This window comes from Rana temporaria, chromosome 10 (genome assembly GCF_905171775.1).
Source record: "Rana temporaria chromosome 10, aRanTem1.1, whole genome shotgun sequence".
Lineage (NCBI taxonomy): Eukaryota > Metazoa > Chordata > Amphibia > Anura > Ranidae > Rana > Rana temporaria.
The window spans coordinates 100,565,069-100,582,692 of record NC_053498.1 but is presented as its reverse complement, the minus strand read 5'-3'; the positions used below and the strand labels follow the sequence as shown (position 1 = coordinate 100,582,692).

General features: G+C 40.9%; 1 protein-coding gene across 9 annotated transcripts in view; it reads left to right on the top strand.

Annotated features, from left to right (window-relative positions):
- LOC120915384 (cyclin-dependent kinase 11B) overlaps nt 1-17,624 on the top strand; it is a 97,332-nt gene that overhangs the window by 49,069 nt on the left and 30,639 nt on the right. For 7 of the 9 annotated variants that reach the window (XM_040325826.1, XM_040325832.1, XM_040325834.1 and 4 more), the window contains 5 exons: nt 187-323; nt 5,745-5,864; nt 11,993-12,115; nt 13,150-13,245; nt 15,413-15,562. In XM_040325826.1, the coding sequence (XP_040181760.1) occupies nt 187-323; nt 5,745-5,864; nt 11,993-12,115; nt 13,150-13,245; nt 15,413-15,562 (626 nt within the window). The remainder of the gene's footprint in view (nt 1-186; nt 324-5,744; nt 5,865-11,992; nt 12,116-13,149; nt 13,246-15,412; nt 15,563-17,624) is intronic. The other 2 variants (XM_040325830.1, XM_040325835.1) reach the window with 1 other exon arrangement.

The window sequence follows — 17,624 nt, the reverse complement described above, 5'->3', positions numbered from 1 at the left end:
AGGACCCCTGCTGTAAAACATACCTGTAAAAGTATCTAATTTCAACTTCTTTTCAGAGTGCCACTGTGTGATCTACATATGGTTTGCATTTTTTCTGTATAGTGTTTTATGGTGCTGCTCGGTGCACATATTTATCACATTTTTTTTTTTTTAGACACTGTTTTAAAAACTTTTTTTTTTTGTTAGGGATCGATTGGAACAATTGGAACGGAATAAAGAGCGTGAGAGGAAAATAAGAGAACAACAGAAAGAACAGAGAGAGGCAAAAGAGAGAGAGAGGAGAGCAGAGGAGAGAAGGAAAGAGCGAGAGGCAAGGAGAGAAGGTATTTGCATCTGCTATGTTCATATAGTAGGAGTCTTTAAAAATAGTTTTCTACATTATTCACTATTGTTCCAGAGGCCTATCTTCTCAAATTGTCTGGTCTAATTCAGACAGCTATTCCCATATTGTAAGGTAAGAAATGTTTTTGTAGACCTTTTCATAATGCAGGCTGTTGGGGATCAATGTCAAACTGATGTGAGTAAGAGCAGATTTCATGTACTATAGATATGCTTCTGCTCTTTTGTATGTGGGTTTCATACTTGTTTATGCAGATTTTTAGTATAATCTCGCACATTTACTGTAGCTTTCTGCAATCAGTAGTAAATATCATATCAATCTACCCTCAAAACAGATTATAGTTGCCTAATCATTCATTGAGGTACACAGGGTCAGAAAACTCCTGAGATGTAGCGTTTTATATGGCTGCCTACAAGAGTCTTGGACACCAAAAAAGTGTCAGCCATCCTGTATAACCTTGCTCGCATACATCATGGTTTAGTTTTCTTACTAGTGCCCTAGGAGAATGAACATCTTCTTTCCTCAAAAGAGAAGCAAACACAATATTTATTTCTTCTATCAAGATTCTTCAGATTCTGCAGAGCTAGAAGAGCTTACTTTGCAGCATTCAAGATCCGCTGATCCTTAGAATAGCCACGGAGGCCCTACCTTGAAACACACTGTGAGAAAGGCACAGGGCCGGCCTGTGATGTGACCTGTGGGCACCGGGTTCTGCAATTGGCACTCTGCAGACATTGCATGTGCCAAATGAGGGCTGTGATACACCCATCTGGTATTAAAAGTGGTTAAGTCAGATATTCCAATTCCTGCCAGCCACTCTGCAATAGCAAGATGTACTACACACTCCCCAAACCCCCCCGCAACGAAATACCTTTTTTCATTTCGCCGGTGTGTGGTCACATAACCGCCCACCGATCTACGGACTACAGTAGGAGGGGCTGAGTTTCCCCTCCTGCATTAGTCGGGTGGTCACGTGACCGCACATCATCTGTGAACAAAGACATTTAGCTGGATAATAAAAACAAAAAACACACTGTTTAGTGCATCTTGTTATTGCAGAGGGGCTGTCAGGAATTGAAATCACTAACTTTTTACAGGCGAAATAGGTACAGGAGGGGTAGAGCGGAGACGGCTCACTACACAGCCTCCCAAGCTGAGTGGGAGAGAGGAAAGCAGCGGGATGATGGAGGCACATAACCTGACCACAGTATCATGGATTAGCAGCCATGATTACCGTGGTCGACACACTAAGGGGGGGACCCAGGAACATGCAGGATCAATCGGGTATATTGCAACATAGAAAGGGACAAATTACACTGCACAAGCGCTATCCGGTTTAACATGCTTTAAAGGAATAGTATCTTCTCTTTTTTTAAGGGTTACAATCACTTTAATGCATTGCCCAAAATCTGTGCTGTGTCACAACACTTTTTTAAAGTCTGTTACATGCCCCTTGCAGAGTCTTCAACACACTGCTCGGTGATTCCAAGCACATAACGTGCTGATGCTAGGCACTGATGGACATTTATACACAGCACTGTTGGGACTGCACTGATAATCAGTGCAGATGTTTCTTTCACACAAGCCAGTTATCGGTCTAATCATGCTGTCTGCACGAGGTAATGAATGCCAAGAAGCGACTTGTGTTTACATTGTGATCAACTGTGCTGATCACATAGTAATTGGTCACTGATTGGCTCTTCACCCCGATTGGTAGTGCGAGAGCAATAATTCTAGCCCTAGACCTCCTCTGTAACTCAAAACATGCAACCTGTAGATTTTTTTAAACGTCGCCTATGAAGATTTTAAAGGGTAAAAGTTTGTCGGCATTCCACGAGCGGACGCAATTTTGAAGCGTGACATGTTGGGTATGAATTTACTCGGCGTAACATTATCTTTCATAATATTAAAAAAATTGGGGATAACTTTACTGTTGTCTTATTTTTTAATTTAAAAAAGTGTCATTTTTTCCCAAAAAAGTGCGATTGTAAGACCGCTGCGCAAATACGGCGTGACAGAAAGTATTACAACGATCGCCATTTTATTCTCTAGGGTGTTAGGATAAAAAATATATATAATGTTTGAGGGTTCTAATTAGAGGGAAGAAGATGGCAGTGAAAATAGTGAAAAATGACATTAGAATTGCTGTTTAACTTGTAATGCTTAACTTGTAATACCAACGGCCACCACCAGATGGCGCCAGATCACATATGGTGGTAATAACTTGTAATACCAACGGCCCACCACCAGATGGCGCCTTATACGTATACCCTTTTATGGTGAATATCTTTTTGGTGCTTCCCTGGACAAGTTTTATCAAGGTTCTCACAGGGGGCCAGAGCACTCCTTTGTCTCAAAAAACAAAAGCTAAGCCTTGGGTCAATAAAGCGTCTGCCCCCTGATGCTTAAAAGAACTACTTTTGTTTCTTTCAGTCTTTCAGGTCCAGAAACTGTTCCCTTAGAATCTTTGGACTCCAGAATCCTCCAAGCATGTGGGCAACTCTTCCTTGCACTGAAAACAGCCTTGCATTCTTGGATAAAACCATCCAGTTTTCACATTTCTAAGCTTTACTGCATGGATGTTTAGGCAGATGCTGATGCAAACTTTTTTTTTGTTTTCATGTTTTTTTTTTTGAGTTTTCTTTGTGGTTTCCCACCCCTTAAGGCCCCTTGCACACTGGGGCGTTTTTCATGCGGTACAGCGCTAAAAATAGCGCTGCTATACCGCAAGAAAAATCATGCCCTGTAGTGTTCAATGTGAAAGCCCGAAGGCTTTCACATTGAAGCGGTGTGCTAGCAGGAGCGCACCAAAAGTCCTGCTAGCCGCGTCTTTACCGCGGTATAGGAGCGGTGTGTTCACTGCGCCTTCCCATTGAAATCAATGGGAAAGCGCGGTAATACCGCCCGCAACGGGCGGTATTAACCCTTTTTCGGCCGCTAGCGTGGGTTAAAACCTCACCGCTTGCGCCCGAATATCGCGGTAAATACGACAGTATAGCCACGCTACAAATAGCGTGGCTATACCGTCACCGCGGATGCACGTCTCAATGTGAAAGCAGCCTAATAAACTGATTTTAATGTTCCAAATGTCTCAAATATTCTTATGTCCTTTTTAACCACTTGCCTACAGGGCACTTTCACCCCCTTACTGCCCAAGCCATTTTTTAGCGCTGTCATAATTTGAACGACAATTGCACAGTCATGGAACACTGTACCCAAATGAAATTTTTTTCCCCGCACAAATAAAGCGTTTTTTTTTATCGTGACTGCGATATTGCGGCGGACACATTGGACACTTTTGACACATTTTTGGGACCATTCACATTTATACAGCGATCCCTGCTATAAAAATGCATTGATTACTGTATAAATATGACTGGCAGGGAAGGGGTTAACACTAGGGGGGGCGATCAAGGGGTTAAAGTGTTCCCTAGGGAGTGATTCTTACTGTGGGGGGGGTGACTGACTGGGGAAGGTGACCGATGGTTGTCCCTATGTACAAGGGACACGCCATCGGTCTCCTCTCCCTGACAGGACGTGGATCTGTGTGTTTACACACGCAGATCTACGGCCCTGCTCAGTTACTGGGCAATCGCGGGTGCCCAACGGCCATCGTGGCCGCCGGGGAACATGCATCGGGTCCCCAGTGACGCCGCGCGCCCCCTAGTGGCTTGTGATGGCGTCCGCCCAGAACAAGAGTCTTCCTCCCGTCGTCATTTGATGGCGGTGGACAGGAGGTTAATGAACAATTTGGAATCATTTTCTTGGCGTTCATTAAGGGACATAGATCCCACCCCTCTTGGGATCACACTTTCTACTGCTTTTGGATGAAACGATGGGGGCGAGAAGGGTTATAGTTGCCAAGGGTCACTTTATTCATTTTTTGTTAAATACTCATGTAGGCAGCAGTATAAATGTCTCAGAATTTTTCTGACCCTGTGTCCCTTAATGAAGTTCAAAAATGGGTTTTTACGGTAAGTGAAAAAGTCTAATATTTTGACTGTCTTGGCCTGCCACAAATTGATACCTTTTTAATTCTTAAAGTGAGTGTCATTTATGATAGAGAACACCTGAACCACTTGTATGATTCCTTATCAGACACCTCTCCCCCACCCCCCAGTTTTAAATGCATTCCCTGATTATGGCCACCCCTCTCTGAGCCGGACAAGGCTGACAGGTTGGATCACTTATTCCTTCATTTGCTGCTATGTATTTTTGATGCAACCACAGTGTGACATGTTTGAAAAACAAAATGAGTGCTTTGAAGGACAAACATGTAGGTGCACAACACTGCTATTGTGGCTGTTTCTGAAATGGCAAGTGATGTTTCCAATATGTGGTGCAGGGTAGCTCTTCTGCGGCAGCATTCTGTCTTGTGTATTTTGGAGAGATACTTGAGAAGTGCTAGGTAGAAAACTTGACCCGTGCTTACTTAGAGAGGACACTGTCACCTTACCTGTTTAGTGCACAGTGACAGGGACTATATAAATCCACGCTCCAACCACATTATGCTCACATCTCCTGCACTCCCCTGCTGCTCCTTCCTTCTCATAATTAAAGGGGTTGTAAAGGTTCATTTTTTATTTTCTAAATAGGTTCCTTTAAGCGAGTGCATTGTTGGTTCACTTGCCTTTTTCCTTCGATTTTCCTTCTAAATGTTTTTTTTTTCTTTGTGTGAATTTCTCACTTCCTGTTTCTCCTCGGTAAGCTTTCCACCATCATCTGAGCGGTGGAAAGTCAGTCAGAACAGCTTACTGAGGAGGAACAGGAAGTGAGAAATTCAGACAAAGAAAAAAAAAATTTAGAAGGGAAATCAAAGGAAAAGGTAAGTGAACCAACAATGCACTAGCTTATAGGAACCCATTTAGAAAATAAAAAACTAACCTTTACAACCCCTTTAAGTGCTCTCATGTGATGTTCTAACAACAAATATGTATTGTTCTAATAATAGTTTATGAAGATAGGGACAAAATCAAATCTACACCCACTGTATCAGCCAACGGGAATCATCTGGAAAATGAAATTTGATTGGTGGTACAAGGCCAGTGTCTTACACCAATTGATTGTGTCTGGTCACAGACATGTACGGCTTTGATGCTCACTTATTACAGAATTTAACCTGGTAACTAGTGTATTGGGTGGTACAATTGAAGGAGACAACATCTAAATAATCAAATGTAGTCTTAAAAGAATGTCTACTGATTACATTAAAAACCATTCAGGTATGCTGGGACTTCCTCACCCTGGGAGTTCCTCATCACCCAAAGGAGAGTTTTTTTTGTGACTTGTATACAGTTTTGTTTTTTGTAAAATAAACACCTCTTCTACATTCTTTAAAGTATGTAACTTCCTAGTCTTACATCTGCCAGTTTAGTTATTCCAACCTGTACAACATGCCTTCCAGGGCCGGAAGGATCTGCGCTTCCTCAGCGCAGGAAGCCAGGGCTCTTGCAAGAGACTGAGAAAATGCAGTACGATGTACACTATACAGATTCAAGAATAACTGTAGAGTTTAGCACTCAAAGTAAGTTCTGGCTTTCTAAACCTATTTTTTACAGCTATAACTGTAAACAGCTCCTGCAATGTATTGTACCTTTTTACAGAACTTCAGGCAAATGAATAAAACATGCAGAGCCTTGCCAAAGTATTCACAACGTTGGTCCGGCCAATCTTGAATAATGCATTTGAAGACTGAAACTGTTCTCTCTGTGATTATTTTTTTTATTTATTTGAAAATTCAAAACTTTAATTGATTTTCATATAAAATTGTTTTATAATGGAGAAAAAAATATTTAATTAAAAAAGCTTAGGGATGTTGTTTGCTTAAAGGCCTGTCCATACCATTTTGAATAGACTGTCCAAAGCTCTACAGAACACCAAAAGAGGACATGAAGCAATGTTTTTAATGCAGCACACCACTTGCATTGTAAGGTTCCACACTGGATTTTATTGTGCTATTATAGCATCGTAATTACACTGTGCTTCCTGTATTTTTGTGTGTTATGGACCATAAAAGCACACATTGGGGTTGATTTACTAAAGGGAAATCCACTCTGCACTACAAGAGCACTTCAAGTGCACTTGTAAGTGCAGTCTCTGTGTATCTGAGAGGAAGCTCTGAAATTGGGCGAAGCTCTTCTGATTTTATCATGTGCAAGCAAAAATGCTTTTTATTTTCCTTGTTTCCCTCAGATCTACAGCGACTGCATTTGAAAGTGCACTTCCATTGCACTTGTGGTGCAAAGTGGATTTGCCTTTTGTGAATAACACCCATTGTACCATGTGCTGCCGCAACACACTGATTTGAATGGACCCTTAGTTGTGGAAAATCCTATGCCTTTGCAGAAAGAAATTAGCTGCCGAACGAGGTTCTGGCCTCCCATGGTGAATTGGAAAATGAACCTTTTACGAGTCTGCATGTCACAGTATTATAACAAGTAAATACTTAAAAAAAAAAAAAAAAAAGAAAAAGCTCTGCCCTTTATCATTAAAAAGCGGTCCTTTAGCTCCAGACAAGTGATTTTTGCCTAGGCTGAGGGTGATGTAAGTAGTCTGCTGCAGGCAGGAGAAAACATTTATTCAGTCTCCCCTTCCAGTGGTCCAACTGCAACATTGTAGTCTTGTAGCAAGTCAAGTAAAAAGAGGTAGCAGTGGCTGACCCCTGCCAGACATTTGTGAACATAACTGCGCACTTCACAGGTACAAGGATTAACATGATTGTGTCATTTCTGAGCCAACATCTCATTGCAGGAAGTAGATGGTATCCCAGGATGATTGTAAAAATAGAAAAAATAGTGCGCTAGTCTAAAAGTAAACAGAATAAACAAAAAGCTGCTACAAAAAATGTGACTAAGATTCAAAATGTGACTGTAATTAGAAATGTAGCGCTAAATATTAAGAGGGACCAAATCGCACCAAGTAAAATGCGCCCCAAGGTGAAAATAAATGTGTATATAAATTAATAAGTCCACACAAATGTCCATTCAAATGGCAGTGGAGTAAATGGTGAAACCAGACGTGTAACGGTATAGGTCATCACATAAACCTTCTTTCAGAGGAGTAAGGAAAGGTGGAATACTCTTACCGGAACCCGTGGATCTACCTATCAAGCAGATCGTTGGAGCATATGAAATTCAAACGGCAAGTCACATCAGCTTGTCTGACGACTCTAAGTGACGGAGACCATAGATGTAGCCCATGGACCTGACAGACCGCGGTTAGAGACCCTTAGAGGAGATATCTCAAATTCACTGGGTATCCATACGGTCCTCAAGCGTTGTAAAAACAACCTCTATTGTTGGAATCCCTTTCAGGATTTACAGATAGCACAATGGGGAAAGCTTCAGAAAAAACCCAGTCCGTCACAGCATGGAAGAAAGGAGAAAAAAAGGGAGGGTGCCCTGGGCTTGGTACACCAACCCACTTATTGCCCTTTTAATCTTGTACTGCGATAACTTTTTTTAAGCATTGTTGGTTTTTTATTCAAATAAACCCACATTTACCTGCACTATCGGAGCAACATTGGAGGTCGTTTTTACATCTCTTGAGGATCGTATGGATACCCAGTGAATTCTAGATATCTCCTCTAAGGGCCTCTAACCGCAGTCTGTCAGGTCCATGGGCTACATCTATGGTCTCCATCACCTAGATTTTTCAGACAAGCTGATGTGACTTGCCGTTTGGATTTCATATGCTCTAACGACCTGCTTGATGGGTAGATCCACCAGTTCCGGTAAGAGTATTCCACCTTTCCTTACTCCTCTGAAAGAAGGTTTATGTGATGACCTATACCGTTACACGTCTGGTTTCACCATTTACTCCATTGCCATTTGAATGGACATTTATGTGGACTTATTTATATACACATTTATTTTCACCTTGGGGCGCATTTTACTTGGTGTGATTTGGTCCCTCTTAATATTTAGCGCTACATTTCTAATTACTATCCCAGGATGATGCCTGAACAGAGATGGCTACCTCTGTCTAGTGAGGGAAATCGGATAAAAACATTGGGGTTGATGTGATAGGGGGGGGTTAAGATTCTTCACTCGGTAAATAAAATGTAGATTAATTTCAATTATCCAAAATTGTCCAGTTTATTTAATCTTCAAATGATTTGGGTATGCAGAATAAACACCACTGCAATTTATTATTTGAAGATTTTTAACTTCTTTAGTAAATCAGCCTCTTAGGGGAGAAACTGTGCTCTGTGAGAGGTAATAAATGCCTGGAAGTGTTTCTTACTGTGTGTTCATACACATGTGAGAAAATATCTTAAAAGAAAGAACATTAGCGAGTAAATGTAATTTAAAATGTATTCAATAGGAAAGCCTACAAAACAGTATTCCAGTGTTTAAATGTTCCTGGCGGTCACTCTTGTCTCAAGAGCATGGAAGCTAATACTGAGCCTGCAGGGTACTGCTTGGAAAAGGTTCAGTAATAGTCTCCATATTTCTCTCAAAAACATTAGTGTACATGTAGGGAGTACAAATAATAAACCTAGTTGTCTCAAGGAGCACATGTGTGCCTACCGGGGGTTTTCCTATCTTGGCTCTTGCTCACAATATAATGAAGTTAAGAAACATTGTAAATTGATGGTGATTAAATACTTGAACAGAGTGCTTATTTCAGTTTTTATTTTTCCTAACATAAAACAATTACTTTTAAGTATGAATACTTTTGAAAAATAAAAAATAAAAACACAGAGAACATTTCAGGTTAGAATTTGATCAGAATATGTTGAAAAGGCACTGTGTGTATTCAAGCCTCGTGAGATGATTTGCAGTCAAGCTTAGAAAACCTGTCTATGGTGAGCACATTGGCTAAAAATTGTAATCAACCTTGCACTGGTAGTGTCTCCTCCTGTAATTTTATGGGATAAATGCCAAAGTATTTAAGGCTTACAAGGAGAAAACTTGTTGTGGATGTCATTGTGCTCATGTCCAGTGTAGTCCAGGACAAGGCAGTGTAGTGGCGTAGTTTGCCGGGTCTGAAAAGAGTCATCACCCTCCTTATGCTATGCAGCCAAATAGCACAACAGGGGTGAGCAGATCACAAGAGAATGTTTAATACTTTACAAATCTTTTTGTTGCAAATGAAACCATTCCTTAATGCTGTATTGAGCGGTTTAGCTGGAGTTGCTCTTTATCCCTTCCTCTGTCAGATACAACATGGCCATGCTTGGACAGAAAACAATGTATGATGCTGTCTGGTAACCTTAATAAAATGGGTGTGGGTAACATTCAGTTACTTTCTTGGTCCAAATGCTGTCTGGTTTGTCTGTCTTTTCTGATAGAAACAATAAACCTGGTCTTTAGAAATCCCAGGAGCCAAGTGACCAATCAGCCCAGAAAACTATAATGGTGGAATCTTTAGACTTGTATTATTATTCAGAGTGCATTCTCCAAGGCTCCTTTAAAATTCCCAGTGGCACCGAATCGAAAGTGATTGGTGTTTTTAAATTATATGTTCATTTTCACTTCCACCTACTGCTAATTTTTCTTGTGAAAAATGTGTGTGTGCTTCACTTTTTGCTTACCCTAATCTAGATCGGTGTTTCTCAACCTTTTTTAAGTCAAGGCACCCTTTAAAATTATGGACAGTCTCAATGCACCCCATTCTAAAATGTAAAAAAAAAAAATACTCTGATAGTTTTACATTATATGGCAGCATCAACACACCCAGGACACCCACCATTAGAGGCGATTTATTCTTCCAAAGCAAATACACTTTTTAACACGAGTAATAACTAGTATTCCAGAGTTTCTCCTCTTCCTCAGTTTCACCCCATCACTCGGCTAATGTGACCCCAGTGTTGACAGGGAGGGGCAGGGGAGGGTCAACCAAGGATTCTGTGCAGGTGATTAACACCCTTCTTATCAACGCTGATGACATCACTGGTTGTTGGGCCACCGGTGGCTGGAAGTTTGTAATGGTGCACAAAAAAAAACCTGCGGCTTAGTGTAACTAAAAGGCAGGCTGATTCACCTGCTGGCTTGTGTACATTTGTGGGCAATTTTATAGGCATTTTGTCAATGCACCCTGGTTAAAAAGTCTGATCTGGATGACTTGAACACAATAAAATGGTTAAGTCAGATAAAACGCCAGATGTGTTTTTTTTCATCTCAGCAGTATCATGGTGCTGGTCTGCATCACTTGCGATCCAAAAGCTTGAACATTGCATGTCCTTCATTGCTTTACTTGATAGTTCAGCTAAGTATGAAAAGTGATCGATGGATCGTCCCTCTGCTTTCACCCTAATTGACTAAAAGTTCTTTATTCTTTTATCCCTTCTATTCACTTAAAAAATCATTACATTTTATCTTTATATATGTATAGCACAAGTACATGAATCTGTCTCGTATCAATCCCCTGGACAACAGCACTAAGATGGGGGAGGTGGTATTTTCAAGAGGGTAGTCTTATGAGTGTGCTGCCATTTTTTCATTGATCCCTCACAAGTTGGACCAAGCTGTATGACTTCAATATAGTGTAGCCTGAGAGAGGGCCATAATCTAGCCGTTTTGCCTGGCAGGGTACCTGGGTGACAAGACCAGATGACACAACTTCTCATGCATTTGACAGGTGAAAATAAATATACAGGGGAAAAAAATATATATTCAAGATTTTAGTGTGTGTGCGCGCGCGTATATATATATATATATATATATATATATATATATATATATATATATATATATATATATATATATATAATTAGTGTGTACGCGCACACACACACTAAAATCTTGAATTGCAAGCATTATTGGTTCCAGAAGCATGCTTGAAATCCAAAGCACTTGTAAATCAAAGTAAATTTTCCCATAAGAAATAATGGAAACTCAAATTATTCGTTCCACAACCATTTATTTATAAGTCCTTCAGTTTATAGTCCATATAACATTTTTAAGAGGTAGCCTGGTTGGTCATAGTATGAATGCAAGTTGAAGACTCAAAAAATGTGACGTCTTTGTTTTCTATTGTTTTCTATTGAAAGCAAGTTCTCCTTCTTCTTTTTTTTTTTTTGTTTTTTTTTTTTTCAGGAGCTTGTAGGCTTTTACTGAATGTTCTCTTTCATTGTTTTCCATGGAAGCAGGGATCAAATGCAGAGATGCAGATGCCTGTATGAACTTTTTGTACAAGTTGTGCTGTCATCATAATACAAAGTTGTACCATTTCTGGGAAATAACATTCAGTAACTGACACAAATATACATCCCTTCCAATCCACTGTATACACAAATGTATCTGTTAGGTCGGCAGCATGCAGGGCTTTTTTTTACTATAGGTTCTAAGGCAGTCGGTCCATCCAGGAAAAACCTGTCATCCAATCACTGAATATACACTGAACAAGACCAGTTGTTTCATAAGGAACTGTCAGAACACTATACTATCAGAACAGTCTGTTTCCTTGAAAAATTATGCCTATGTTTAAAGTTATCAGAAAGTAAACTGCCTAAAAGTATTAGTCTTTGGCATTCATTAAAGGGCATCTCCACCTTAAACTGCTGAGTAGGAAGCTGTAGTGTAGAGGTAAAATTTTGTAATTGGGTAGTCTGAGTCTTCTAAACACAGAACAGTTATATTGGTCTATTTGTCTGTACCTTAATGCTTCTAATGTTTATTTATTTTCTGATGACTCTTCATTCTACAGCAACAGCTCATCATAGAACTGCCAGGGAGGAGCATGGCGACAAATCAAAAAGCAACTACCGTACTCGTAGCCCCATGCGTCAGACACGTGAAAAGCTAGAATCAGCAGATGGAAGGAAGCAAGGTAAGTTTTATTCACTTTCAGTTTTTTTTTTCAATGAAACGTTTTTATTTCCAACAAACGTGTACAAATTTTTCAACGCACAAAATGTTTTTCTTGTTCAGAACACATATTCCAGCCATGTCCCCCACATATTCCAGCCATGTCCCCCACATAATGCAGCCATGTCCCCCACATAATGCAGCCATGTCCCCCACATAATGCAGCCATGCCTCCCACATACCTTGATGATGCCGCACGTGCCGCCGTTAATCAGCGTGCAGGGAACATTACAGCTTTCGTTTGAATAGCTGTATCCCCGCCGCGTATAGACACTCCCCCTTGCGCGGGATTGGACAGATCATCCGTCCAATCCCGCGCAAGGGGGGAGTGTCTATACGCGGCGGAGATACAGCTATTCAAACGAAAGCTGTAATGTTCCCCGCACGCTGATTAACGGCGGCGGCTTTGCGGCGGTGGTGTGGGGGGGAACAAGTATTCTATTTCAGTATCGGGGGTATTTGCGGGAGTACGAGTACTCCCGCAAATACTCGGTATCGGTACCGATACTGGTATCGGGACAACCCTAGTCTGTACACGTCCTGCAGCCCACACAATGGGTTGCCATGCTCTCTAATGAATTGTTCATTTATTTTGCATTGTCAAGAATAAAACATTAGGCATGGAGATATATATATATATATATATATATATATATATATATATATATATATATATATATATATATATATATTAAAAGGGCTGCTCCTACCACTATTTCCACTTGTAACTGAAATATCAGGCCCTTTAACACTGATTGATTGACTGAAAGTAATGTTATTTTTTAAGGATACATGACTAAGAAAATTATAACTTGGCATTCTGTGCCTTCGCACTCTGAAGCAAAATTATGAAAAATGTATAGAGGTTATAGTTAAAACATAATGAACTTTATCTTTAACAGAATCCTTGTTCGCTTCAGTACCTCCCATCAATGCCTGTAACTTAGTGAATTTCTTGCCAGTGTTTATATAACTTTTCACTTTTCCTTCCTTCAGTCAAAGACGAAAGACCAGATGTGAGGGATCTTTTGTCTGACTTACAAGATATTAGTGACAGCGAGAGGAAGACCAGTTCTGGGGAATCTTCTTCAGGTACAAAAGCTTTTAATTGATCCGTTTTATTGCAAGCATACAAGGACTATATTTGCCAGATAAGCAGGAATGCCAATTTCTAGATTTAAGTCTGTTTTTCTCCTGTATTGAATTGTATTGTAACTGTACAAGCAAAAAAACAAAAGAACAAAAGCTGGACAGCCGCACTCCAAAATTTTCTTTAAAAGAGATGTCTTTATTTTCAACTGTGCATACAGTCACTGCAAGCCCACAAAAATCAGTATGGCCAACGTTTCGCACTGGCGTCAGTGCTTAGTCATGGCTAGCAAGGTTCACACTACAAATGAAATATATACACAAAACATACAATCATGTGATGAAAAGCCCTGCCTACAGCAGGGAGGAATCAATTAAGTTAATCAAGCAGTAAATCAAACGGCACTTTAAACAGCTGAAATATGGGTTAAACCTCCCTCAAGTGTGTCCCTTTGTAAAAAAGGGAGAAAGCGTGAAAAACACATATTGATTTGTGAAAAACCTGTGTATAAATGAAAATCAAAATGTGTTTTTCACGCTTTCTCCCTTTTTTACAAAGGGACACACTTGAGGGAGGTTTAACCCATATTTCAGCTGTTTAAAGTGCCGTTTGATTTACTGCTTGATTAACTTAATTGATTCCTCCCTGCTGTAGGCAGGGCTTTTCATCACATGATTGTATGTTTTGTGTATATATTTCATTTGTAGTGTGAACCTTGCTAGCCATGACTAAGCACTGACGCCAGTGCGAAACGTTGGCCATACTGATTTTTGTGGGCTTGCAGTGACTGTATGCACAGTTGAAAATAAAGACATCTCTTTTAAAGAAAATTTTGGAGTGCGGCTGTCCAGCTTTTGTTCTTTTGTTTTTTTGCTATTACCGCATTGCCAGCACCCTGGTGGTTCAACAACCCCTGATCATCACGAGGCTCACCTGGAGCGGTGAGAATCCTGTCTGTATTGTAACTGTACAGTCTGCCCTTGTGTTGTAAAATGCTGCGCAAACCGTTGGCCCTATATAAATCGTGTATAATATATATGTTGAAGTGTTGTGGCTTGGTTCACCAGCTATGTCAGCTTTCCTAAAAGGGGGAGAATTTTGTGAGGATTGGGTGTGACTCCATGATGCTGCAGCCCAGTTTGTCAGGCCTTTTTTTTTTTTTTTCACGGGAGGTTGCTGCAGCTTGTTGTCCCATTTTGTTTTCATTCCTCATATGTCTGCATAGATGGATCTGCTGGTAGATCATAAAGAGAACTGTGCTAGAACCAGTGAAGACATTTGCATTATCCATTCTCATTCAGAGGGTAGGGATACCATCAGGCACATGGAATTAGATTGTGGGGCTGCCAGATACATCAGGGTAAACTTTGGAGATGTTTAGCAGGTAATCCGTGGGCTTCACACAGGAAACGGATTCCTGAGTAAAAGGCCTCATGCACACGGGATGTTATAAAAACACCAGTAGCATTAGCTGTAGAATGCCATGTTAAAAATGTGAGTTTTGCATTAGCGTTTTGCAGCGTTTGCATTTTTAAACAAAACTTTACTTGCACAAAATCTTGAGGCTTGAAAATGCTCATAAACGCTGGATGGCTGCATTTCCAGCATTAGAGCTCCTCTTCAAATGCATTAGTTCTGTTTTGTTTTTTTCCAGCTTGAAAACGCCCAAGTAAAAAAAAAATGCTGATAAACCTATGTGTGCATGGATATGCTGGGGACTGGACTGGCTGTAGAAAAAAAATGCCTGATGCCCAGAACAGCACCGGTTATAACAGCCCAGTGTGCATGGCAAGCCTAAAATTGTTAGTTAGGGGTTTTTATTTAATGTTAACCAGCTTTTAACCGTGGAGCCACTCATGAGAAAAAATGCGCAAGTGTTGCAGAGCTGTCAAATTCACTGCTGATAAAGTGCTGATTAATCAGTGGCAACAGTACAGTATAACAAAGGTGGGGGGAATGCCATCTGTGTGTGCACCGATCAGGTACAACTTCTTTGACATGTGTGCACTTCCAGAAAAGTGCAGGTTGGTAAGCATAGATGATTAAAAAATAGTTTTGTGCACCTCGCTGGACTCCTCTATATTCACCAATCCACTTTTGCTCAGTTTTTATAAAATTCCTCTCACAAGCCCTGTAAGCCCAGCTCCAATAGATGTTCTCTGCTTTTAGGAGGATCTGCTTCGGGGTCTGAGGAGGAAGAAGAAACCAGCACTGAGGGGTCTGAGGAAGGCGAGGAGGAAGAGGAGGAAGAAGAGGAAGAGGAGGAAGAAGAGGAGGAAACTGGTAGTAACTCGGAAGCAGCCACAGAGCACAGTGCAGGTAATTAATAGTGACTAATGGCGATCGTAATAATAGAAACGTGTATATGTCATTCCAGTGCAATCATGAAAACAAGTTGAACGTTTATTTACTTAATCTGTAATCTCTACTTCAACCATCTACTATAAGTTGTTGTGCTTATCATACACTAGCATTCTGTTCATAGGATGTTAGCACAGCACAGTGTGGTCTCAGGCACACTGTTGCAATCATTTTAAAATTGCTTTCTAGGGATCATCTGCCTTTTAAAAAGTGCAGCCAAAATAAAAAAAAAATTTAATCCCCCAAAATTTAAACACATAGGACATAACACACAATCAGTAGGTTGTGTCCCTTGTTCTTATGCTCTTTCTGTTGGGTTAAATCCTTCTCTGTTCGTGCGTCACCATCCCTGCTGTCATAATCTTCCAGTGAGATTAAAAGAACTGTGAGAACTGTCACAGGCTCCTATCAAGAGTGCCTGACTATGCCCCCACACCCCATTCCACCCAGCTGCTCCATTCATAGAAGCAGTTCCACAGCTTCGATTAATGAAATATGATCTATGAGTGGAGAGCATGTACTGCAGAGCTTCTCTTACCTTTCTTATATGGTTCACCCTTGACAACACCGCTTCTTCTTTGTTACATATCTGCAAGTAAACCTGTCAAAAGAAAAATGCATAAGTGCCATTTAATAATTTTATTTCTGAAACTTATTCTTGCCTGTCTGCCATACTGACCCTCTAGTTTCAGCACTTTAAATGTTTAATCAGGTTTATGACTTCACATGCTGTATACTTGTTTAACCACTTCCCGCCCGGTCAATGGACAATTGACGTCCGAAAAGTGGTTGTGAAATCCTGACTTGACGTCCTACAGGATTTCATGCCGACGCGCGCCTGTGGGGGCGCGCACCGCGGTAATCGGTGATGCGGGGTGTCAATCTGACACCCTGCATCTCCGATCTCGGTAAAGAGCCTCCGGAGGAGGCTCTTTACCACGTGATCAGCCGTGTTCAATCACGGCTGATCACAATGTAAACAGGAAGAGCCGTTGATGGCTCTTCCTCATTCGCTGATTGTTGTGCAGCCCCCCCTCGGATGCCCACACTGGAACACCAGGGAAGCCCACACTGGACCACCAAGGAAGGGCAGAGAAAAAAATAAAATAAAAAAAGGGGCAAAAAAAAAAAGTGCAGAAAAAAAAGGGCAGAAAAAAAAGGGCAGAAAAAAAAAAGATGCCAATCGGTGCCCACAAATGGGCACTGACTGGCAACATGGACCCCTCAGTGTCCATCAGTGCCACCCCTCAGTGTCCATCAGTGCCACCCCTCAGTGTCCATCAGTGCCACTCCACAGTGCCCATCCATGCCCAGTGCCGCCTATGAGTGCCCATCAGTGCCGCATACCAGTGCTGCCTATCAGTGCCGCCTATCAGTGTCCAACAGTTCCGCCTCACTGGTGCCCATCAGTGCCACCTCATCGGTGCCCGTAATCAAAGTAGAAAACGTACTTATTTACCAAAAAAAAATTAACAGAAAAAAATAAAAACTTTAATTTTTTCGGTCTTTTTTTAGTTGGTGCGCAAAAAATAAAAATCGCAGAGGTGATCAAATACCACCAAAAGAAAGTTCTATTTGTGGGAACAAAATGATAAAAAAATTGTTTGGGTACAGTGTAGCATGACCGCGCAATTGTCATTCAAAGTGCGACAGCACTGAAAGCTGAAAATTGGCTTGGGCAGGAAGGTGCGTAAGTGCCTGGTATGGAAGTGGTTAAGGCCTTTAGTGTAAATAGTGTGTAAACCACAACAGCCAGGCAGAAAGCATTATCAGCAGTTATGTGCACACTATAACAACACTATAAAATAACAATTGGTGATATCTGAGAAGGCAATGTGTGTAGAAATAAAGCTTTTGGTTTCTTGACACCAAGGTACAAATACCAGTCTGGCGTATTTAGAATATAAAAACACCATCCCAGATGAGTAAAGTTAGAAAAGATGGCAGAATGGGTGATGGTATAGCAGAAAAAAGTGTCTGTTTAACCACTTAAGCCCCGGACCAAAATGCTGCCTAAAGA